The sequence below is a fragment of the Mirounga angustirostris genome, unplaced genomic scaffold, assembly GCF_029215605.1.
Source record: "Mirounga angustirostris isolate CCGP_5_RB_7025 unplaced genomic scaffold, mMirAng1.0.hap1 SCAF_2, whole genome shotgun sequence".
NCBI lineage: Eukaryota > Metazoa > Chordata > Mammalia > Carnivora > Phocidae > Mirounga > Mirounga angustirostris.
The window spans coordinates 68,955,558-68,982,016 of record NW_026991710.1 but is presented as its reverse complement, the minus strand read 5'-3'; the positions used below and the strand labels follow the sequence as shown (position 1 = coordinate 68,982,016).

At 36.0% G+C, this 26,459-nt stretch overlaps 2 protein-coding genes across 3 annotated transcripts in view; one reads left to right on the top strand and one right to left on the bottom strand.

Moving 5' to 3' along the window:
• MAPK10 (mitogen-activated protein kinase 10) overlaps nucleotides 1-26,459 on the top strand; it is a 327,652-nt gene that overhangs the window by 214,580 nt on the left and 86,613 nt on the right. For both annotated transcript variants that reach the window (XM_064584738.1, XM_064584737.1), the window contains one exon: nucleotides 23,211-23,340. In XM_064584738.1, the coding sequence (XP_064440808.1) occupies nucleotides 23,211-23,340 (130 nt within the window). The remainder of the gene's footprint in view (nucleotides 1-23,210; nucleotides 23,341-26,459) is intronic.
• Nucleotides 13,616-13,938, bottom strand: LOC135362969 (small ribosomal subunit protein uS14-like). Its single transcript, XM_064582716.1, has one exon. The coding sequence runs from the start codon at nucleotides 13,908-13,910 to the stop codon at nucleotides 13,740-13,742; it is 171 nt and encodes a 56-aa protein (XP_064438786.1). The 5' UTR covers nucleotides 13,911-13,938; the 3' UTR covers nucleotides 13,616-13,739.

The window sequence follows — 26,459 nt, the reverse complement described above, 5'->3', positions numbered from 1 at the left end:
CAGTATTCTGCCAGGACAAAAAATGCCAGCTTTCTTTAAGAAATTTGTTTCTGTTTTTACTGTTTGTAGAACTTGGTAGTGGTCTGGTAGAGATAGATGTGTAACCTTCACAATTGTTGTTCCTCACTGAAAGCCCTGCTTGAGAGTTGCCACATGGGCCTTGAGAGATGGACTTCATCCTGAGTGTATCTGAGAGTCTACATGGCCAGAAATCTCCCAGTTTCTCCAAATGTGGGGATATTGGACTCTGGGATAAATTAGATGCTCTGGATCTCGTAGTTCATCATTACCAAGACTCCGGGGGACTAGTTTGACCTGTCTCTCCTCTAACAGTTACTGATGCATGAAGATACCTGGGTATATAGAACATAGATGGTGAAGCCTTAATACACATTCTTCTTAACCTTTTATTTGTTTTTTACCTGTGGAGAGACTGAGTCCTAAATAAACATTGCTCCTTAATAATTTGCCTACAGTGGGTAGCTCTGGTTATTGCTAGAAGGAAACTCTGGAGACTGTTGTCAAATCTTCAGATTTTTTTAGAAAAGCAGGATGTATGTATATCTGCTACACACACACACGTGTGTGTGTATATATGTGTTTGTGTGAAATCTAATATTAAAATTTTAGTTATTTTAACATTCTGTAGGCAAAAATCTACATTTGTGGGCTGGTTATATTCATCACATGTTTACTTTGCATTTTCTGTAGACTTTTGGTGCTTAACTTAAAAATTACTCCCTTCAAGTTCATGTATTTCTTTAGCATTATTATCTGAGTTAATCTTATCATCCACCTGAAGTTCCCTTCTTTTTGAGTCACAGCTTATAGATTAAAGACCAAACAATAAAGAAACCTCGATTTAAAAATCTGACTGGGTTGGCACAATGCCATCAGCATATAAACTAGCTGAGTGACCTTAGAGAGATTACTTACAATCTCTGAGCCTTGTTTTCAGTGTCAATACAGGAGCATAAAAAGTGTCCAGCAATATCTTTGGGTGTATAGTAGATAGTTAATTCCTGTATGTTACCCTCTTTAATTCTGACCAAAAAAATTATGAAAAAAATGGATTTCCCCTCAAATCTAAAGGAACTAGCAATATTTTTTCTTTTCTTTTTTACTCCCAGGAAAATAAAATTCCACAATTAATTTTAGAGAAACAATGCTATTCAGGGAAATAACTATTAAAAAATAACATATATATCCTTTATTATATTAGTTAATTTTGGGGGTTGGAATCTTTTACATTTTTGTTAACTAGAATGAAAAGAGAAAACAAGTTTTCAGTATCACTACTTTAGGATTGACTATCCTGTGCTCCAAAAGGGTGGGAATGGATATGGATTCTCCAAAAGAATCTGAGTTACCATTTATCGGCAAAATGTATTGAAATTTGGGTCCATTTTTTGATGCTTCAAGGTAGTGACTTAATTTAGAGTCCTAAAACAAAAGAGCAAAGCAGATAATCTAGCTGTATTATCTAGATCATCAAAAGGATGAAATTTGTATTACTCTCTTAATGGTTTATTTGTAATACCTTCGTAATTGAGTTTTGTTTTTTTTCCATGGAAAAATTAAAATCCAGATGGCTAGCTTTTCTTTATCCTTATTCCGTGTCAGAAAGTATAATTGATTTAGAATAAAGTAAAAGCTCATTGATGAACAAGAAAATCTGGATGACTTAAATTCACTACTAAAACTTTTTGCCTTGAGGTTCGTCTTGGTCAGTTCAGGTTGCTGTAACAAACTGCCCTAACCTGGCTAGTTTATAGACTACAGAAATTTATCTCTCATAGATCTAGAGACTGGGAGTCCAAGATCAGGTTGCCTGCGTGGTCATGTTCTTTCCTGGTGAGAGCCTGTCTCCTAATTCACAGATGGCTCTTTTCTCACTGTGTCCTCACATGGTGGAAGAGGAAGCGAGTTCTCTTGGGACTCTTAGAAGACACTAATCCTATTTGTGAGGGTGCCACCCCTATGATCTCCTCTAATCCTAATCACCTCCCAAAGACCCCACTTCCTAGTACCATCACATTAGGGAGTAGGGTTTCAGCATATGAATTTTGGGGGGGATACATTCAGTTCATAACAAGATCTGTGGGGAACATACCCTTAGGCAACCTTCAATGAGTCAAATCCTCGTGTAACCCTCTCCTTTTGGGTGCAGATAGAACAGATAATATTCTAGACAATAAAGTATGGCAAGGTGATGTGATAATCACTTCCTTGATTAGGTGAAGTTATAAGACTCTATCTTGTGAGACTGAGTGGGAGATTTTCCTGCTGGCTTTGAAAAAGTAAGCCACCATATTATAAGTGGGCAATGAACATGTGGCCTCAAAGTGTCCTCTTTGAGCTGATAGGAGCCTCTGGCTGACAGCTAGCAAGGAAATAAGGACCTCTATTCTACAACCACAAGACACTAAATTTTTCCAACAACCATGTGAACTCAGAAGAGAACCTGAAGCTCCAGAAAGTTCCTTCAGCCTGCCAATAACTTGACTGTAGCCTTTTGAGACCCTGAACAAAGGATTCAGCTGGGCTATGCATGGGCTCCTAACCCACAGAAACTCTGAGATAAGAAATATTTATTGCACTAAGCCATTAAATTTGGGGTAATTTATTATGCTGCCTGTAAGACTAACACAAAGTCATCTCATTTGCCTTCCTCAGGCTTCCTCAGTTACTTCTTATAAGGGGATGAGATTTGGAAATATGTCAATCATACCTATTCCCATGTCTGGAAGATTTGAGGCAACTGCATGTCTAATGGCTACTGATTCATGGACATGTTAGGACTAGAAGTGTTTTTTGCATTGTTAAACTTTGCAGCAATCAGGGAATTCACAACTTATTTTACTTAAATGCACACCATATAGTTGGGGTGAGGGGAGTCACTTCTTAACACAAAGCATACTGAGACAGAAATAAGCCCTGTTCAGACAGGGTTTTAAAAAAAAAAAAAATGCTATGTACCTGGTTTTGTCCTTCCTCTAACAATCGAAGGGTTCTCATTGAAGGTATTTAGATGCTTTGATGGTTTAATGACCTGAGACATGTGCTATATTTCTTAGTATCTTGTTCAAGGGATAAGTATCTCATGTTCACCATGGGACTATAATTTTTATAATTTTTTCTAAGATACTAGTATTGGTTTTTGTAAAGAGTATCCTTTTGGTAAGATTCCTTCAAGTAAATCTTGGTGATTAACAATGCTGAGACTGACTTGTATATTTCAATGTTTCTTTAGAACATGGGACAAAATCTTATAGAATCTGGGTCACAAATATACTGTGTGATTTTGGATAAGTCAGTTGTTTTCCTTAGGCCTCAATTTCCTAATGTTCCTAATGTCTAAATGAAATGAGGGTGTTAGTTCAATGATTAAAAGTCTTTCTAGTTGGGGCGCCTGGGTGGCTCAGCCGGTTAAGCGTCTGCCTTCGGCTCAGGTCATGATCCCAGGGTCCTGGGATCGAGCCCCGCATCGGGCTCCCTGCTCTGCGGGAGGCCTGCTTCTCCCTCTCCCACTCCCCCTGCTCGTGTTCCCTCTCTGGCTGTGTCTCTCTCTGTCAAATAAATAAATAAAATCTTTAAAAAAAAAAAAAAAAGTCTTTCTAGTTAATTTCTAGCTAAAAATTCAGTAGGCCATTTGCTATTTGTGGAAATGCACAATATGCTTTTTCTTTCCTTTTGAAAATTGCTGCTGACAAGCATAGTGCTTTGCAAAGTATTTATTGTGCATCTGATATAAAGCAGAGTTGGGGAACCTGGGAAATAATTACCAAGTTTCATATCTCCAGCAGCCAAAGTTGTGTGTGTGTGTGTGTATTATGCAACAGGATAGAGACTAATAGCATCTTGCAAGATTTGATAATTAATTGCTAAAGGTGAAGTTTGAGTTAGACATTTTTAATTTAAAAATTAAAATTGGCCTGACAAAGGACTTTTTCCATTTTGTGACATGAGTATAAGATTCTGACTAGATAAATTAATTGTCTATGAACTCATAATTACATTTCATAATATACATAAGGAGGGAATGGTTATTGAATGAGAGCTAGGGATGTTTAGTTTGGAAAGAGGTTGACTTTTCAGGGAGATGGAAGAGATCTTCAAATATTTGAAGACACCTGTGAGTAAACTTATTTGGTCTGGCTTCAGAGAACATCATAGAATTAATAGGAGTTGGATTTTGGTTCAATTTAGAAAGAACTTTATCAGAGTCAGGGTGATTCATCAATGGTTGTCTTCCTTGTGAAGGTGTAAGCACTTGGTTACTGATAAGTTTTAAACAAAAGCTGGCTGGATGAGTATCTCTTAGAGATGTTGTATTTTACATAGAATTTCTTCATTTGGTGAAATGTTAGGTGAAATGAACTCTTACGTTTTCTTCCCATACTAAGTTTACGTACTTTTTTGTTACCTTGGAGACATTATTTATAACTTATCAATGCTTTCAAGCAGAGAATCTGCTGCTAGAAGGTGGCTATGGTAATCCTATGTTTAGATTAGAATGGGATATCTCCTTAATTTATCTAGCACATTGTCACTAGGACTACATCTCAGATGGAGTCACAGTGAACATGCCTGGCTCTACACTCAATGTCTGAACCAAAAGTTCTGGCTAGGTATGCTGGATTCATATATGTTAACACCTACAAAATGAGTTTCTTAAAGTTCATACTCTTCTTTAAACACAGAACTGTAGGTACAGGTCTTCATCTGTTCAGGCTGCTATAACAAAGTACCACAGATTTGGTGACTTATAAACAACACAAATTTATTTCTCACAGTTCTCGAGGCTGGGAAGTCTAAGATCAAGGCACCAGCAGATTTAGTATCTGGTGAAGTCTGCTTTCTGATTCACAGACTCTGCCTTCTAGCGTAACCTTACATGGAAGAAAGGGAGAAGAATCTCTCTGGGGCTTCTTTTATAAGAGCACTGATCCAATTTATATGAGGGCTCCGCCTTCATAACCTAATCATTTCCCAAAGGTTCCACCTCCAAATACCATCACATTGAGCATGAAGATTTCAACATATGAAGTTGGGGGTAGATACAAACATTCAGATCACAGGAGCACATTTCTTCGAGAAATGTCAAATAGTTTGTTCTAGCTATTGGTTGACCCTGTAGACTGTTTTAGCTATGGGCATAGGAAATACTATGTTATGAATAGGACACACCTAGGTTTGCTGGGCCTTAAGCTTAAAACATTTGGGGAGAACTTCTTGACCTTCTTTTGGAAAAATCACAAATGTAAAATTCATAATGAAAGCAAATTATTTATTTAGAATAGAAATAAATTACATGAGGGGGGGTAAGGATAAATACCACATCTTCTTTGTCCATTCATCTGTCAATGGACATCTGGGCTCTTTCCATAATTTGGCTATTGTGGACATTGCTGTTATAAACATTGGGGTGCACGTACTCCTTCGGATCACTACATTTGTATCTTTGGGGTAAATACCCAGTAGTGCAATTGCTGGGTTGTATGGTAGCTCTATTTTCAACTTTTTGAGGAACTTCCATACTGTTTTCCAGAGTGGCTGCACCAGCTTGCATTCCCACCAACAGTGTAGGAGGGTTCCCCTTTCTCTGCATCCTCGCCAACATCTGTCCTTTCCTGACTTGTTAACTTTAGCCATTCTGACCGGTGTGAGGTGGTATCTCATTGAGGTTTTGATTTGGATTTCCCTGATGCTGAGCAATGTTGAGCACTTTTTCATGTGTCTGTTGGCCATTTGAATGTCTTCTTTGGAAAAACGTCTGTTCATGTCTTCTGCCCATTTCTTGATGGGATTATTTGTTCTTTGGGTGTTGAGTTTGATAAGTTCTTTATAGATTTTGGATACTAGCCCTTTATCTGATATGTCATTTGCAAATATCTTCTCCCATTCTGTCGGTTGTCTTTTGGTTTTGTTGACTGTTTCCTTTGCTGGGCTGCATACTCTTTGAACATGTCTTCCTATGACAATGACTTTGTAATATTATTACCTACAGAGAAAATTAAAAGAAAATTTAGTCTCCTATCATGGTTGGTTGAAACTTATCTTTTATTATTGATAGTTTAGAAAATGCTTTTCATCCTCACAATTCATTACTGATACTGTCATATGCATATTTAGAATTATCAAATTGGGGAAAAACTCTTTCTAATTTCTTTTAAGTATGGGCTGCAATAATGGAAAACATTGTTCACAGATTACCTTCTAGCTTCATATATTTCAAACCTTGTTTCTCCACCACTACCTGTGTAGCTACATACTTCCAGTGTCAGGCAGTGTTCCCACAGTGATATATAACTATACCAGTTATATATATATAGTTATATATCACTGTGGCCCTCCACTGGCTCTCCACTCCCTGTCACAAGATTGGGCACCAGGTGAGTGGGCCCAGTGGTAACAATATTCTCGAAAATCATACGTACACCAGGAAAAGTTGCAATGATTTAAATACATAACTTATTGCAAAACATAACCCACTGAAGCAAAATAAATGTATTCCTAACTAAATTTCCCCTTAGTTAGATTCCCAAAAGATCTGTAGCCACTCCAATTCTACCTGATACAAGGGGAAGTGGTGAAAGGGAAGAGGAGTATAGAGACCGTTGCCTTAACCCCAGAAAATCTAAGTACGAACAGCATAAGTCTTGCTCTTTTGAACCTATATAATATGTAAGCTAAAAAGAATTGGAGTTGAGATTAAGATCAGAAATATTAGGGGCAAATTTTTGTTGAACTACATGACAAAATTAATCAGTTTGACTTCATAGTCCTGAAAATGCATTTTTGATCACTATTATATTCCATCTAAGGTTTCAAAAGTCATATTATCTGCGAATCTTCAACAAGATAAATTTATTTGGTTAGATGCATTTTTCCAATCCAAAAAATATATTCTATTTGGGTTTTCTTTTCAGTAGTCATTAAAGGGCAATATAAAATCATTATAAGAATAGCTGCTATACTATTCAATATTTACCTTGATATGCATCAGCAAAAAAATTACAGAAGAATTTTAAGCTTTATCTGAGTATTAAGGATTACATAAATTGATTATTAACTCAGTACAGATTAGAGTACTATCTTATCTTCCGACTAGAGGTAGAACAAAAATGAGGTGACCATCGGAGTTAAGTTCTAGGTTGGTATTCCATTGCATTCATATTTGATAATCTCTTGTGATCTGGTACACTTCAATTTATTTCATTGCTCTTATCAAATATTGTTGGCTCTGTTTTCTAAGTTGGTATTTCAAAGTCTTATTTCATAATTTAAGTGTGGTATTTTGAGAATCAATGTCAGCATTCACGTAAAATGGTATTTGCATTGTCTCATAAATAACATGATTTAAAAATATTTAGTGGCAAGTAGAACACTTTTTAACATTAACATTTTATGTTGTTGCTGACCTATAAACAGGATTTATGCTGAAACAATTGACTAATTGCATTTTTGGCACAACCTGCTGCCAGTAATTTGATCATAAACTCATGGGGCCTATCCCCCCCCCCCATTTTCTACCTTAAAACTGCAATAAAGCTATAATTTATGATGTAGACTGGGGAAGAATTATAGTCTTGTTTTAAAGATGCAGCAACTAGTGCAGATGCCAAGATAAAATCCTAGCTAAGTAGATATTTCCCTAACTGTACTTTTTAAAACTGATATATTAGTCTTGACATGCAGTTTGGTTTTTTTAATCTTCAAATTCAATACCACATCCTCCAGTGATAATTCTTTTTGTTTATTATGTTCTCTACTTCTTCTTGACTCCTAAACTTTTTTGTATGCCTGTTAGCTAGATAATCAAAACAACCAGATCTTGTTTGTATGCGTTTTCAATTTTTAAAATGAAGCTAAATTATCTCACTTGAAATTTTTGTTTCTAGAAGGAGCAATACATTGAATATTAGTGCCTCATTTTCAATAATTCTTCAATCACACAAAGACCTACAATCTATAATCTGGCATCATTTCTCTGTTCCTGACTACCCTCATGTACTCATTTTCCTTTTTACGCAGTTTAGATGTTGTGCCTCATATTATATCCCCTATAGAAACTGTCAACTCTCATCTCTTCTCTTCCTTCCTGGCAAAATTCAAATGCTGGTTAAATCTAACTCCTTAGCACTAAGATAGATGAATGTGGCTGGAGAAAAACACTCAGTTGTGTTGACCATTCATACCTAATTTCAAGACCAGCAAGATTAAGTGGATTTTATTACTGTTCAGGATCTTGGGCCCATTTATATTTCTACTATTTTAGGTGACAATTTTATCCCTTCACTCATGCATTAAAACTCTAACATCTTTTCCCCCATCCTCTCACTTAGCTGATGATCTTGCTTCCTATTTCATTGCAAAACTAAAAGCCAACAGAATGACGACCATAACTACCTACATACTGGCATCTGAACTCCATTAATCTGCTTTCCCTGCTGATGCTATGTACAGTACTTCATCCTATATAAACTAATCCCACACTTGCAATTAGATCTCTCTCCATTTTATCACTTCCAGCAATTATCCTCTTTGGCATCCTCCAGATATCCTTAAAAGTAGACCTTCCACTAGCATCTAGTATTTTCTAATTTTTTAACCTAATATTTTTCATTTGTATTTTATTCCTTTATTTTGTATTCCCCAATATGTTGCAGTTTTTTTAGTATAAGAAACTTAACTTGTACCTTGTATCTATCACAATAAATATTAGCAAGTTTTTGCTTAATTTTGTAACATATGACATGATTTGTTAACATTTAAATTCAACCTCCTATGAAGTCTTTTAGTTTATCCAAATAAAAATATCCAATAAGTCAAAATAGAGACATGGTAGAAGCTCAGTAAATTTCTGTTTTTGAGCAAGTAAAGGGATAAACACCCAATCATCTTAAATGAACTTGAGTTTCAAAAATGAGTATTCAAATTAAAAAAGAAATGCACAATAGAATTCCATTTCCCTATAGTGTTAGCAAAAAGGCAAAGAGAATTATTATTCTTAAAATCCTAGGACACAGAATTTAAGTGTTCAAATGATCTCACTTACATATTAGTTATTCTGTCCCAGAATAAGATAATTAATAAAAATACACATGTGCATGTGCACACATGCATATAAACATACATGATGCTGTCATTTTTACCAATGACACAGGAAGAATCTTTGTGACAAGTTTTTATTTTTATTTTTATTTATTTATTTTATTTATTTTTTTTTAAGATTTTATCTATTTATTTGAGACAGAGAGAGTACAAGCAGGGAGGAGAGTCAGAGGGAGAGGGAGAAGCAGGCTCCCCACTCAGCGTGGAGCCCGACATGAGGCTCAATCCCAGGACCCCGAGATCATGACCTGAGCGGAAGGCAGCCGCTTACCTGACTGAGCCACCCAGGTGCCCCGAGAGTTTTTATTTTTAAATAAGTCTTGTACATTCTGACCTTTCCCTAAACTTGGGCTGCATCAAAAAAAAGAGTACATAAATAAATATCTTTTCCATTTGGTTCTTATGAATGTTGGGTGCCTCATGTTTCTAACTGAACACACATAAAAGCACAAAAGCAGGATATAGTGGGAGGGTGTTAAAACCAGTTGGTCAGGAAATCCATTTGGGGTCAGTAAACGGGTTGTTAATGACACCAACCAACAGGAAGAAGGTGGAGAGTACAAGAGGCGAGCATGCATTTGGGGGTAAAATCAATAGTCATATTTGATTGGTGTGGTATTTTTCACTGGCTGGGCAAAGAAATTCCATTGTGTAGTCTCATAGTGCTAATTTTCTATCACTGTGTAAAATTCTCAGGGATATAGGCTATATGAGGAGAATACTATATAGACCAAACCTTGTCTGAACAATCTTCATGTTTGCTTAAAACAAAGAACAACTAGCACCTGCAGAATTTACTAGTCATTTATCTGGTTTTACCACGTTTATCATAGAAATTGGTCTTATCAAGAACAATTTTGTGATTTTTCTATGCTCTTGGTTTTCAGTATTTCTTGGAAGCTCACTTCTTTTTATAAACACAAGGAGTAAAGCTTCAACAGGAGGGAATTGTGCCCCAAATCTCTCATGTGCTAATTTTTTTGTGAGCAAGTCATTTAACCATTCTGTACCTCAGTTTTCTTAGCTCTACTAGTTCACCAAATTTCTATAAAAATACAGCAAGTTAATGTTAATATCTGCGAGAAAATAAATGCAAATTGTAGTTATTATCATGAAGTGACTTTTCTATTATCAGCTTGCTCAGTTATCAAAGTAAATTTTATTTAACTATTTATTGATCAAATATATAAATGAATGAAATGTAAATTAGAAAGTCTGCAAGCTTAATGAAATATTTGCAAATATATGTAATTTTTGTTGGTAATAAAGATAATAAAAAAATGTAAAAAATTCAAATAGTTCCAGGGAAACTGAAGAAAAATTAAGAGACCTCACAGTGTCACAGCCATATGATATCTGTTACATCTTAATTTTTCAAATGTGTGTTAGTAATGAAAATGTTTAACCTTTTATTTTGAAATAATTTCAAAATTGTGGAAATTTTGCAAGAATAGTCAAAATAACTATAACAAGATTATACTGATATTATTTCATATGGTTTTAGTGAGGCTCAAATGAGTTCATATATATAGAGTGTTAAGAACTTTTAGATACAAATGAGTGGGAGAAAAAGTGCTTAGAACTAATAAATATTGATTGTTGTTGTTAAGCTTCAGTTTTGTCACCTGAGCAATGGGGATAATAAGAGTGCCTGTCTTAATAAGATTATTGTGTACATAAAACTTAGAAGCCCAGGGTTTTCCCAGCCTCAGTTAATGACACCTTATGTTACATACATAATAAAACTTCTTACTGGAAGAAACCCAATCCTGGGTTCTAGGATTGCTTGGATAACATTACAATAAGATCAAAATGGCCTTTACAGAGGTTTTTTTTTGTTTGCCTTTTTGGTTTTGTTTTTGACCTAGAGTCAACAGTTACATCAAGTCTTCCCATTTTGGGTTTCCCTAGGTTTCATATCAATAACTATCAATATGAGGGTGATTCTAGTTGATATTTGCTGAAGCAAATCTGGTCAATTATTTGACACTAGGAAAACATTTATTGGTAGAAGAAAGTATAGTTACAATATTGTTTATAGAAAGTGCTAATAAAATTTTGGTAAAAAGAAAATAGCTTATTTATTAATCTCCCATTTTTTACACTGGGGTCTTTGTACTTCAGGGTGGGGGCTGGGCAGGGAGGGGTGTGGGTGCAACAGCTGGGAATACTCAGAGCTCCATGATAACAAGGCAGGTTGTCCTGGAACTCATGTTTCATGTGAAGACTGAAGTGTTGATGGGGAAATGAAATTTTATATTAAAATAAACATGGATATATATATATGGGGTTAAAATATAGATTTTATATGAATTTTAAAGATGATGTATATGACTTCAAAAATATTTAATAGCTATTCGACTCATGTTTGTAGAAATTCAAGACTTATAAATTCACTCTGCTGTACTATTGGGAGTACTTCAATCATCAATGAGTTTACTTGTTTAACAAATACTTATTTAATGTCAACTATATGCCAGACACTACCATACTCTCAAGGGAAAGGTGAGAAAGACTCTCATTACAGCATTATTTATAATCACCAAGACATAAAAATAACCTAAGTGTCCACTGATGGACAAATGGATAAAGAAAATGTGGTGTGTGCGTGTGTGTGTGTATATGTGTGTTTGTGTGTATAATGGAATATTATTCAGCCATAAAAAGAAAGAAATCCTGCCATTTGTGACAACATGAACTTTGAGGGCATTATGCTAAATGAAGTAAGTCAGACAGAGAAAGATAAATAATATAGGATCACACTTATATATGGAATCTAAAGGAAAGAAACTTATAGATACAGAAACAGAAACAGATCAGCAGCTACCAGAGATGGGGTGAGGTAGGGGATTGGGTAAATGTGGTCAAAAGGTATAACTTCCAGTTATAAGATACATAAGTTCTGGGGATGTAATACATAGTATGGTGACTATAGTCAACAATACTGTATTGTGTATTTTAATGTTCCTAAGAGAAAAGATCTCAAAAGTTCTCATCACAAGAAAAAAAATTCTAAATATATGAAGTGATGCATGTTAACTAAGCTTATTGTGGTAACCATTTTGCAATATATACATTTATCAAATAATCATATTGTGCACTTTAATATGTCAATTATATCTCAATATAACTAGGGAAAAAATGGTGATCAAGACTCATGTGGCTCCTGCCCTCATGGGACTCACAATCAAGCAGTGGGGCAGGTTTGCTGTTGTTATTGTTAAGCTAACTTTATTCTCACAGCAACTCTACGAGGTTCTATTATTTTATTAAGGCTGTGCTACCGAAGACATTTTCCTATAAGTGCTAAAAATAAGCAGGATTCTTAGACACAAAATAATGTGGGCAGGGATAGCCCAATTTAAATATAATAAGAATGTGAGAATGGTCAGGTATAGATTTAGAGAAGCAAGAACTGGTGCAAGGAGACCATTTAAGGGGCAGTCTCTGTAGTACGTTTGACCCATGGTAATGGAAAGGGAGTTTGAGTTAAGTGGATCAATTTGAAAATATACATTGGAGGTAAATACAGTCCTTCTTTATGGATTGGATATGAGGAGATGAGAGGAGAAAAATTGAAATGACTTCTACACTTGAACAAATCATTGTTTAAGTGAAAGATCAGAGGAGGGCAATTTAAGGCTAAGAGAGAAATCAAAAGTTTGTTCAGTTTTGGGCATATTAATTTTCAGATGTTTTTCAGACATAAAATTAGAGGTGTTCAGTAGACAATCGTATATGTGAATTAGGAGCTTTGGGAAAGACATCATAGCTGGAGATAATATCTTGGCATCCTGTATAACACATCCATTTAAAAATATGATGCTTAGTGTATTTAAACTTTTGTCCTTTAGCTTATATAATGCCCTTTTATTAACATAGTTAAAGCTAAAGTAAACATTTAGCAATAGCAAATACAATTTCATGCAAAAGGCACGTAGGGGATACAAAGCTAAATCCTTCAGGATTTTGGCCATTAAGGAGCACAACTTTGAGGACAGAAAAAGATGCAGTAAAAGTCAGTATGTAATAAGTCTGCTATAATGATGGCACAAACAAACTGCTGCAGAGATAGAACTCAATTTCATAAATATCAGCCCAAATATCAGAGTAGGGGAAGTGAATAAAAAAAAAGATAAATACTATAAAGAAGTCCCGGGGCATAAACAATAGCCAATGTAAATTCTACAAGGACATGTTGGGAGCTATTGGGCACCATTCATAGTGACCAGTACTACACCAGTCGTCAGGATAGTGGAGTGCAGTCCTAAAGCCAGAAACATTGTGCTGGGGCAGGCGTGGAGGAAGAGAGAGTAGGCTCGTAGGTTGGGCAATGTTTACTCCTATCATCTGTCCTATGTGCGGGAACCATTTGTGACTCCTGTGAGTCACCTAATGGATCTCATCCATTTTGTAGGTGTCAAGAAATAGTCCCAACCCCTGAGCCAAAGGAACATCTTACTGTCTCTAGTTTGTTAACTTTAAACATAGCACATTCTTTTTTTTTTTTTCATAATTGAATCATTTTTATTTTATGTACAATGTGTTGGCATTAAAGTAGGTATCTTGGGTATCCGCAGTTAAGGTAGGTTATCCTGGATGACCAATTCAAGGAAGTTCACTTAATCCAACTTAATGAAGCCTATGTCCTTCGCGTACTGACGGAAACACTGGCGGCACATATTGAGGCCGTATTTCCGGATCAGACCGTGCCAGTTTGAGCAGACGCGGCAAGAACGAGAACCCTGGCCAAATTTCCTCGGATGGCTCCAGTACAGCTGCTGGTGACCCATCTTGCTCTCTCGGATGCAACGAGGCAAAAGGCAACATAGCACATTCTTACCACAAGGCCAGTTTGAGAGTCAGCTGTATCGGGGTTGAGTTACTGGCAGAAAAAAAAGAGAGGATGCACTTAATAAACTTCCACTCCTTAGCTAAGTCCGACATCATCCAAGTTCTGAAACTTACCTAGGTTGCTGTGCAGATGTTTAAGGAAAATCTTGTTAGATTAAAACTACTAGCTATAAATCACACTTCAAATGTTATTGCCAGGAAATGGCTAAAGGTGGGAGTGTAGCAGTAACTCCAGAAGAGCAGTTCCTTGCTTCTGCCTCTTCCTTCATGTGGGAGTGACATGCAAAAGCCTCTTCAACCAGGACCCCAGTGGTCATGAGCATCAGGGACCTTATCATTTATCTCTAAGTTGGGAAAATTTTGATAGTGAAAGGACACATTGAAATACATTGATGGTCGTAAATATAGTGCTATTAAAACTGTTTTAAATTAACTTATTCTTAAGAAATAAACTAAAAATACAAATAAGATTTAAAAATTGATTTATATTGCTTACCTAAATATTAAAAATGTAACATAAGAAAAATAATTATTCTTGGTATAGTCTGATGTATTTTAATCTCTGAAACTTCCTAGCCCTATCTGTCTGTAATACAGTTTCACTGGTATTTTTCTGAAGAAGACATTTTTTTAATGTGATTGTATTATTTTTAACTTTTTGTGAAATTTCTAGAAATCTTCAAAATTGTATGCTGTGGTTACTAAATTTGAAATAGTGACACCTTCAGTATAGATCACAATATTTTTATCTAAAATATTCTCAAAAGGTCTTAGGTACCTGGTAAGAACAAATTCTACTAAATTGAAAATATTCTCAATTCTATTTTATTTTTGTAATGCAATATATGAGTGTTTTAGCCCAAGTTTTCTTTTTCTTTTTCTTTTTTCTTTTATTATGTTATGTTAGTCACCATACAATACATCATTAGTTTTTGATGTGGTGATCCATGATCCATTGTTCTCGTATAACACCCAGTGGTCCATACAGTATGTGCCCTCCTTAATACCCATCACCAGGCTAACCCATCCTCCCACACCCCTCCCCTCTAAAACCCTGTTTGTTTCTCAGAGTCCATAGTCTCTCATGGTTCATCTGTCTCTCCGATTTCCCCCCTTCATTTTTCCCTTCCTTCTCCTAATGTCCTCCATGCTATTCCTTATGTTCCACAAATAAGTGAAACTATATGATAATTAACTTTCTCTGGTTGACTTATTTCACTTAGCATAATCTCCTCCAGTCCCATCCATGTTGATGTAAAAGTTGGGTATTCATCCTTTCTGATTAGCCCAAGTTTTTTTTCACAAAAACTGTTTCTCCCTTTCATTTAGAGTTCCTTTGCTAATAAATAATTGTATAAGACAGAACTTGTCAAGTAGATTGCCCATATTTATGGTCTTTTTAATGGATTGTCACATTTAGATGCTGAAAAATTATAGGCACTTACAATCAGAATATAAATATCCTGAAATAAGGATCTCCTTCAAATCCTATACATAATATGAATATACCCTAAAATTAGGAACTCTATCAAAATATTATCCTTACAAACTAAGGTATTCTAAATCGTATTTATGGAATTTCAAAGCTAAATGTCTTCTCTTTGAGAACTCATTTTTTGGATTTGATTTGTTAGTTCCTTTCTCACTTCAGTTCATTCCAGAGCATTTCAGTGTACTTTTATTTCCCTAAGAACTTCAAGAGCTGAAGTATTGGGATGCTTCATTTACTAAATACCATGATTAAAGATTTCCAAACGATTTTGAAAAAAAAAAAGCATCCAAAATTTAGGCTTATTTACAAAGTTGTTCTTCAAACAGAACTATGAAGGCTGCCAAGAAAATGCTGATTGCCTTGCCTTTATTTTTTTGATTTAACATCAGCATTGTCTCCAAAATTAATAATAAAGTGATTCTCACCCTGTATGTATAAAAATATTTACAAATTTTGGTACCTACAAATTTTATTTTTTATTGATATATAACTGACATATAACATGTGAGTTTCAGGTATATGCAAACTATATTTTGATTTGTAGAATGTTGCAATTTATTTGGACCCAATGTGAATTGTTTTTAGTATGATGATATTTTCCAAAATAATTTGTATATGTGTTATTGAAAAAAATAAGTAATGGGTCTCCAGTGTCATTTTTAACTAAAATTATAAGTTTTTACACTATTGTCAAATGTTTCACCTTGAATTTCCATAAGCTTTACTTTGAGTTATTGAATTGAATAGAAAATCAAAGTATTACTGAAAAGTACTGATTTTATATTTGAAGCATTTGATAAAATTATGTAAAAATTTAAATGTTTATAAAATCATTTTTCTGTTAATAGAACACATTAATAGTTTTGCTTAACTTTTTGTACATATCCCACCACAAAAATATCCTTAGAACTGAAAATGAACAAAACTAATTTAGAAAAACAGGTATTTGACCTAAATGAAAAGTCATGTTTCATGAGTAATCTGTAAATGCATCTTTTGCAGGCTCATGTATTAAATCACTATGCTTGGGCACAGTCTTCTTGAAATAATTACTGACTTTGAAATAGATACTGATGGTCCTTTAGGAGAACTATTTTCTGGTTTTCATCTGGTTGTGCCCGAGAAAACACAAGAAATGTAAATTCAGTATATAGTATTTTGATTATATATGTGGTCTCAGTTTTCTTTATTTTTGCCAAAAGGGTTTATTGAAAAGTTAAAGAAGCTTTACTTGACACTAAAAAAGTAAATATAGCTTTATGCCACACAGATGGCAAAATCTGCATACCAAGGATATTCTGACTACTCTCTATGTGCTCTCTGTATGCTTTTTAGCAGATTGACCAGCCTTACATATTTCATACCAAGCCAAACTGTAAATTCCCAAGCTTCCAACTTACCCTATCAAATGGCAGCCTGGCAGCTTTGTGGATTCTGTAGGTTAAAACATGGGTATGAACATACATGGGTGGTGAACTGAATGGTCATTAAGGGCAGCAGGGTGGTCATAAGACAATTTGTCAAATAAAATAAGAGCAAGAGAGACAGTTACCTGCATGCACCCTCTAACCCCATCTCACCGAGATGAAGCAGTTCCTCTCTGGGAGGCTTCAGTTTCTTCTCCAGTGCCATCATCCCATTTTGATTTCCAAGAATATGGTTGCCTTATGTCTAGGGCAGTCATCTTCTTTAGGTTCATCTATTTTTGGTGGTGACGAGTATATTTAGCTGGTCCCATATTCTTCATCAGGATGGTAGGTCTTTGTGAAATGTCCCGTCACTAGTTCACTGAAGGGCTGCCAAGCACTAGTTCAGTTTCTAGTGTTTAGACTTTTGATGCTTTGATGCTGTCTTTGAGGGAGGGGCTTCTGAGCCCCTTGCTGCTCCTGTTTCAACTCTGTTGTCCATTGCATGGTTTTGGTTGGAATCTATGTAACTAGGCTTGGTCATCTAGGTTAGTTTGTTGCATAGGTGAAATGTCTTTACTTGATGTTGAGCTCTGAGTGCAGCTACTTTTGTCCGTAATTGGACCCTGGCTTTTGCTTAGAGAAAGATCCAGGTGAACTTCACAGCTTATTGCTGTGTTTGGCCATGAGTTACTGCTTTTCAAATGTTGTATTCCCCAGAAAATACCCTGTGAGATGGTGACTGCACGCAGGAGATTTATTTGGGAGCGTTTTGGGGGTTAACACCTGGGAAAGGACAAGAGGCACAGAGGCAGAAGTTCCGCTGTGATGCAATCTCAAAGGAAGCCTTCGCTGACCCTACTGGGAGTTCTGAAGATGGAATGAGCCTTCCCAGCTGTCCTGCATTGGGATGAGGTGGCCAGGTGTTTATAATCCCAGGTTCATCAGTCATTGAATGAAGGTGCCATGAAGAAAGTGTAGTCTTTGGTTAAGCAGATCTTTTTGGCTGAAATTATACCCAAAGGGGGTTAAGAGCTGAGGGACTATCTGCTGGCAGCACTCCCAGCAGCTGGTATAATAAGTCCTTTATTCCTGAAGGGGAATCTTAGCGATGCAGCACAACACCTATACTTCCCTTTGATGCACCCATGGAACTCTATCACTGGCTTTTTTACCCCCCAACATGCTGAGAACCAATTTGCAGAAAATCAAAAGTCACAAGTGCCTAGGGCCTACAAGAGTTATAATGTATCCCTGAAAACTGGATATGCCTAATTCTAGACTTTCCATTAGGTAATATCATTAATATTTTTATTACTTAAGTCAGTATTGTTAGAATTCTATTGCTTGTAGTCAAAAGCTTCCCCGACAAAATATAAGCAAACCATTACAGCTAAGCAATTCAATAACAAAAGCAACTAATCAAAAAAATCAACTGTTGACTTTTGATGGGGTGATTAAGGAAGGCTTCTACTGAGGAGATGATATTTGGGCTGAATCCTGAACCACAAGGTGGAATCAGGTGAGGATGTGGGAAGAGCCTTCCTGGCAGAAGGAGGAATGATTGCAAAAGTCCTGAGGCGGGGATGAGTTTGGCAGGTTCCCCAACACTGTTCTCCATGGTGGAATCAGTGTGTCCATAGCATCTCTAGGGACTGTAATGTTTGGGCACGAAAGTGAGATATTTGAAGGCATTGGGAAGAATTTTTTTTGGTAGCTTTCTACTAAAGTCCAGGCTTTTGGAAAAGGTCAAATGAGAATGTGGGAAAGAGAAAATAAACAATGAAGGGTGCAGCATTTATCCCAGGATGGAATCTGGCCTGCTGGGCTATTGCTTAAGACATTTAAGATCCTGCAATGATAAGGTTTTTGAAGTATTTAAATTTTTATTTTTATTTTTTAATACATAAAGTTCTCATAAGGCCTAGAGATTTTTTAAATTGTTCTTTTGGCCCATAAACGTGTTAATATGATCAAGAATATTTTAAATGTGAAAGGGAAAAGAAACAAGAAAGATTATTAAATGAATAATTACTTAAGAATATTTGTGCAAGAGGTTGTCTGCAATTGCCAGAAGGAAAAAAACAGACGCTGACAAATATGTAGAGAATAAGAGTTGCCTGCAGAGATGTGTGTGTCCCTGTGTGTGTGTTTATATAAATACTTCAATGAAGTAATCTTAACTTTATAACATCATTAAATGACAGGAGCATAACAACAAAAGGCTGTATCTTTCTTTTATAAATAAACCTGGTAGAAGTGGAAGTGAGTTAGTACTTTCTGTCAAGAAATTGTGGAAAATTTTTAGCAAAATTGCTGGGCAGTTGCTGGAAGTTGCTAGAAAATCTTTGTAAAGATTTACTTCTTTTCTGCATGATGATAAAAGAAAAAAAAAAAAAAAACTACTGAAAGAAAAAAAGTAAGGTGTTCCGAACCAAGACTCTTAAAAAAAAAGATGACTCAAGAGTAATGGAGAACTTTCAGACATGAATTTGTGACTCTATCACACCACTGATGCCAGTTTGTAGATATATTTGCTAAATTGCTGCCAATAATCACTGAGGAATTATAGAAGATTGGGAAAGATTGTAGTGTCATCCAGGGTTCATGGCAGGAAACAGAAACATTTAAAGTAGGCAAAGATTAATACAGTGCTTGCAAAATCATTGGAAGGCCTGGAGAAGTGGCCTCTAGTCTGGGCTTCTTGGAATGACTCGCAGACATGAGAGAGCTGAGTCACCAGGGGACCTCCCACCTCTGAGAGTATCCTAGAACCACTGAGCTTCCAGTTACAATACATGATTGTAACTGAGATTGAGGAATCATAGAGCTGAAACTGTGCGCTTGTTACTACTGTTGTCACTACTCCATGATGCTGGTGACTGGGCCCTGGTACCTGGAATCCACTGTTGCCTTTGCTTCGATCCCTTTTCTCACCCCAGAATTTGAAGAATGAATGACTGCTTGCAGAAGAAAATTTCACATCTCCATGAGACCTTGCTTGCCAACCAAGAAATGGTAGAAGATGACCACCCTCACTTTTGCCTTACAAATCTCTCATAGTTGCATCTACGTAGTAGGACCTTATTTGAGTCCAGAGCACTAGCTGCAAAAGCATCTGGGAATTGTACATTTAACTCCCAAGTCTCTTCCATCCAAGAAGACATGATACAGGGTGGCAAATGGGAATTCAGTGAGCCAAACCACAGTATTCCATTCAGGTGTAGACAGGCAAACATTCTTAATCCTTTAAAGGAAAGAAAGAGATTATAAGAGACATCTGCTGAGCTTGATATTGGTCTTAATATTGGTTAGAAAAGACACCCTGTGAGCCATTAAGAAAGGATGTAGCAATCACTGGGAATAAGGGTTCATTAAAAATAAATCATACTGGATAACTTATTAAAGTGGTAAGTAATAGAACTATATGGCCATAATGTATCTAGATTTTAACAAGGCATTTGCCCTAAAATTCTATATCATGGGACAAACTTGGGAAATGTGGTCAAGACTGTGACATAGTTGAATGGATTTGTAATTAGTAGAAAGATTAAAAACTGATGATTTGTAGATAAATGTCCAATTGTAGCACATGCCATAGGAATTTCTATTTTATCCTGACCCACATTACACAATGACTCCAACAAGAAGGCTGATTTTAAAAGTAGCAATAGTCATTGTTTATTAAGTGCTTCCTCGAGATGAGGCACTATAGATACATTATTATCTCTTCTACTCATTGCAATAATCTTGACAGGCTGTTATCTCCATTTAAATGTGAGGAAACTAATACCAGAGAGTGTAAGTGGTTTTCCCCTAGCTCCACATCTAGGAAGCAGCAGTGCTGAGATTCATACCTAACATAGCTTCAAGGAAGAGGTAACAGAGGGAGGGAGAAAACCACAACATTTCTGGGAGACACAGGTCAGAACGTGCCAAGAACCCCAGAGCATGGCATTTTCTCAGCCATTCTACATGAAGTTGGAAGCTGGCCCACTCTCCTGCAGGATCTGGCCGGTATCTCAGGGACTCAAATGACACTGACAAACCTTCACTAAAGGCTCCATAAAAAAAACAGATGCTGATTTACTAAATCATGAGAAATGCAATAAATAGTCAAGTTGGCCAAATATAGGTAATATTCCTGCATGCAAAAATCTGTGGGAGAGCATGATCAGAATGTTGACCCCAGAAAATAGAATCAGCCTCATAAGGGTATGCTGGTCAGAATGCTGTCTACAGTCTCTGCCAATCACAATACAGATGTAAACATCTGCCTGGCTGACTGGATCCCTGGATCTACATGGAAGGACACTTCTTCAATCAGACAGTGCCATAATTTGCCTTTCTGATTCTGTTCTAGGCCCACATGACTGATTGCTATTCTTTCTTTAGATAATTTAATGACTTCAGCTAAGTTGTTTTGGCCTAAAATTTATTCTTTCTTTTTAAGGTGACTGTTTCAATTGATTTCCTAACTTCAGAAGACAAGTTGTATTCCTGTGTTTCCAAATTCACTGTGGTTCTTGGGCACTACTGAAAAGATGTAGGTCCTTTTGACTCTTTCCTTTACCTGTGCTGCCATTGGTAGGTTAACAAGAACAGAAGAATCAGTGCTGACATGAAGAGTTTGAAAGCAGCACAGGTTTTTAAAAAGAGAGTATTTTTAATTAACATAGGCTCACTGTGAGTCAATAGTGTGTGATATTGTTATCAAAGAAGTCAAGACAGACTTAGCTGTATTAACTGTGTCAACAGAGTGAAGGAGCTAGTGAATGAACGAAGAAGTTGACAGCTCTACCCTAATCTTCAGTGACACTCCATGCCTAGACTAGCAATGTTTATTTAGTTCAGGATCCACATTTTCAGATATCAACAGACTGGAACATATTCAGAGGAAACTGACCAGATGGTGATAGGACCTGAAATCACATTCTGACAAATGGTGGTAGGACACTGGTGATATTTAGCTTGAGAAAGAAAAGACTTAGGGGAAAAATAAGAAAAGCCAAGAGGTATTGGGTACTTGCTTATAGATTAGGCCAAGGATTGTTTTCAGTCCCTTAATGGATTTTAGATATTATGCATTTACCATAATGGAAAAGTGGATACTCTTATTTCGAGAGTTACTCTGGTAGGCAGAGAAAGTCAGTAGAAACCACAGAGACAACTTTGCTTATTAGAATTATGACATTTCTAACTCTCAACAACATAATGAGCTGCCTCAATAGTAATATATCATGTTTTTGGAGATGTTCAAGCAGAGACTGGCCAAACATTTTATGGAGATATTTTGGAGGAGAATAAGTATTAAATGGAAGAATTAGTATTAAAAGGAGGCAGGGACCAGATGAACTATAAGACCTTGTCCAAACTTATCCTGCTAGTCTATCATTATCTTACAACACAGTAACCCCTTTCTGATCTTTTAGTTTAGTGGCATGAACACTGAATGGTTAATGCCACTTCCAATTCAATAGATCAACTGTAGGGGACACTGATTGCTGCATTCCTTCCTGGCAATTAAGACAAAATCCAAAACCATCTGAAGATGTAGGGAAGGGGGTGCAGAAAATCTGTGAATGAGTCATTAGGTATAATGCAAAGAGGAGACTCACTTCCTTATTTGATCCCCAGACCCATGTATTCTGTGTGTGGGAGAAACAGTACTGTATATGGATTTCTTTTCAAAGCATAGTTAATTTTCACTCTCAAATAGTTTGAAAGCTTCAAATGTTAGTAGCATTCATTTCCATCTCTGTATTTAAATGCACTTATTTATGCTTCTAAAAACCCTTTGATTGCATTCCTTATTTTGAGCTTTGTTATTGTTAGTGTGCACACTTCAGCATCAACCAACATGTACATTCATGGCAATGAATGTCATACCTTAAAATCTGGTTCCTGTAAATGGGAAAGAATAATGTTCACTTAATATAACCAAAAGACAATGGAGTTTTATAGCTAGAGAAAACCTAAATATCACATATTATTAGATGAGAAATTCAAGCTCAGAGAGATTAAATGACTTGCCACATTCACGTGGCTGGACCAGTAGAAAGTAGAGCACTTTTCTTTTTTTCTTTTGTCTCCCACTCAAGGAGGCAATTATATGCTGAGGTTTTTTGGCAAGATACTCTTCTTTTTTGCTTTTCCTAGCAAGTAGAATGGTTTGATACTAGTAACTTCTGGATCTTTATTTACAGCCTGATTGGCATGTGACCTGAGGAGGAAGTATCAGAGTAGGATTCCAAAATAGTATTTTCTTTACCCATATCAGTAGGCAGAAATTCTAAGGGCTTCTTTGTTCCTAATTCTGGATTGCTCTTGGATCTCTGCAGTGCTGCGTATGATGCTGTTCTTGACAGAAATGTGGCCATTAAGAAGCTCAGCAGACCCTTTCAGAACCAAACGCATGCCAAGAGAGCTTACCGGGAGCTGGTCCTCATGAAGTGTGTGAACCATAAAAACGTAAGTTGTTTTTTTTAAACCTCTGGCAGTGGGAGGTTGTGAGATTGGAGAAAGAAAATCCATGTGCCAACTTGAGTAGGAACGGCTTTCTTTACTTTGTCATTTCTGCCTGTTAAAATTGTTTATCCTTCATATGCTACATTTGATTTCATTGTCCTCATGATAGCTTTCTACTTAAAACTCATCTAAAAACCATATGGTGTAAGAGGGGATAAATTTAATAGATATTTCCTGCTCTGAAATTAACCATATTTGGTTATCTTGCTCCAAATTAACCAGAGAGCTTCATACTTTTTCCAAAGTAATAAAAAGCAAACAAATACAAAGCCAAAAAATATCCTACAGAACACTATATTTCTTTGTAATTTGAATTTAATTATTAGCAGGTGAAAATTTTTATCCCCTTTTTCTTTTAGCTATAGTCTGGCGGTGGCCTTCAGATGTTCACTGTGCTTCAGCATCTTGTTTTTTTGTCAGGTTGGGCCTATGTGCAGGAACATATCTGCAAAGCACATCAGGACAGGATCATCAAGAGCATTTCTCATGGCAACTAAGTGGGGTATACCATTATAGGACTTTCTTCAACTTCAGGGTATAAGCTTCTTCCACGGCAGACAAAGGCTTCTGGAATTCTTTCTATGCTCCCATTCTTAGTAAGGCTACATGAGAGAGAATTCGTTATTTCAAGAATAACTATTATTAATAAAGAATTTATAAATATAGTGCATATAATTTATTACATATAAATATATAATGAAAATCAATGATAAATTATTATAATAAAACTATAACAATAGCTGTCATAACTCCCTGCAAAGTTTTTCTCAAGCATGAAAATCACACAGGATATATGAAATTATCAGTGCAGTTTTATAAACAAGTGAATTTGTCATGAGGCTAACCATCTCTCACTAAGAAGAAGCAAATGTATGTATGAGAGTTTAGTTGGAAGATATTTGAAATACAAATATGTGGATTGTTTCTCCAGTGACAGTGTTTCTCTTTTCCTCTATTATTCCAATGACTTTGTGATTCAGCCATTTGACACATATTTGTTAAATAAATGAAATGTGCCCCATGTATAGATCTGATGCTAAGCTTACAGTAGTGGAGATAACAGAGACTAATCCCTGGCCATGTGGAGCTAATGTTGTACTGGGTGAGAGAAAAAGACCATCTGAAAAACAGGCAAATGTAGAGAATGTCAGATGGTGATAAGCACAATTAGGGAAAACAAAGTGAAGAAGGAAAATTATTCTGGTCAGTGCTGGGTGGGTGGGTTTACTTTTTTAAAACAGATTGAGCAGGAAAGGTCTCACTAAAGAGGTAAATTTTATAAAGTATGTACCTATCTCTAATTTGGCCATGCAAAGAACATGGTACTTCTAAAAAAGAATATATAAATGATGGAAAGGATGATTCATAAGAAAAGTCATTCTACTAAAGCAGTTTGTTCTTTCAGTATGTTAAATAAAGGCAGGAACAAGATTAACCACATGGCCAATGCAATCTATTTTTAAGATAGCAGAGAAATGAGAAATCCCATGGGCAAAGGAAAATGGATAGATGCAAGCGATGAAGCAACTGTATGGGAAATTTTGATAGCTTGTGTTTTCATATATTTATATTTCCCTGGTCTTCCTTCCAACCCCCATAATGCAATAAATACATTGTAGAGAAATTCCCATGTACTTGGCGAATTTGAGGGAATCATACTCCCTGTTCTTGACTGAAATGTGGAGGTTCACATTTATGATACCTAAAAAGAAGTTCCCAATTGAAAGGATTATCTCTAAGTGGCTTTCTACCTGCTCCCCCCTTTTATGTGTGTAGGTCCATGTGCATGTGGTGTATGTCTATGGAAATAAATTTCTGGAACTTGTTAACAGAGAGGAAGTTCACTTAAAACCAAATGTAAGTCCCACATTAGTACTTCTAATACTAAGTAAAAGCAGTCAGAGTGTAGAACTCTGTAAATGCTGTGGAAAGTAAAGTAAAACAGTGAAGTAATCCCAACTAAATCTTTAATAATAGAGAAGAGAATCCATTTAGAAAATGAATGCTTAATTCTAGGAAGTGATAGCTAATGTGATTGTGGGGCCAGGACAAACATTGCTTCACATCTGTATTTTAAGATGCTGGAATAAAGGAACTGAATTAGATTCCTGCATGAAATTGTTGAACCAAAACGGAAATACCTGTGATGCTGTGTTTCTTTCTTTCTTTTTTTTTTTATATTTATTTTTTTTATTCTTATGTTAATCCCCATACATTACATCATTAGTTTTAGATGAAGTGTTCCATGATTCATTGTTTGTGCATAACACCCAGTGCTCCATGCAGAATGTGCCCTCCTCAATACCCACCACCAGGCTAACCCATCCTCCCACCCCCCTCCCCTCTAGAACGCTCAGTTTGTCTTTCAGAGTCCATCGTCTCTCATGGTTCATCTACCCCTCCGATTTCCCCTGCTTCACTCCTCCCCTCCCGCTACCACCTTCTTCTTCTTTTTTTTTCCTTAACATATATTGCATTATTTGTTTCAGAGGTACAGATCTGAGATTCAACAGTCTTGCACAATTCACAGCACTTACCAGAGCACATACCCTCCCCAATGTCTATCACCCAGTCACCCCATCCCTCCAACCCCATGGTTTTCTTAATATCACTATTGCCATATATACATTGTGTGTATATAATATATATGTAAACATATTGCATGGCCTTGTAATTTTTTTTGTCAATAATTCCTCAACAAATGAAAGCTACATGTGGCCTAAAGCATTCCCTAGACTTGACTGCATTTCTCAGATATTTAAAATCACTTCATATGTTTCCATATCACTTACAAAATTTACTAAAATTTATTAATTCATAGTTTAAAGATGTTTAAATCTGAAACTTGTACTTACCCAGTTTTTGTGAAATTGTTGCATCTATCCTGTGAGTAGAAGATTGTTATCCAAATTTTTTATTTTTATTTCCTACTGGCACATTAGTAGAGAATATTTAGCTGAAAGAACATCTTGAGTTTTCTATGTATGCAGTATATTTGGTAATGTGACAGAGTTTTTTTTTTTTTAATTTACTTATGCTAGAAGGTAAACTTCTTTGCTACT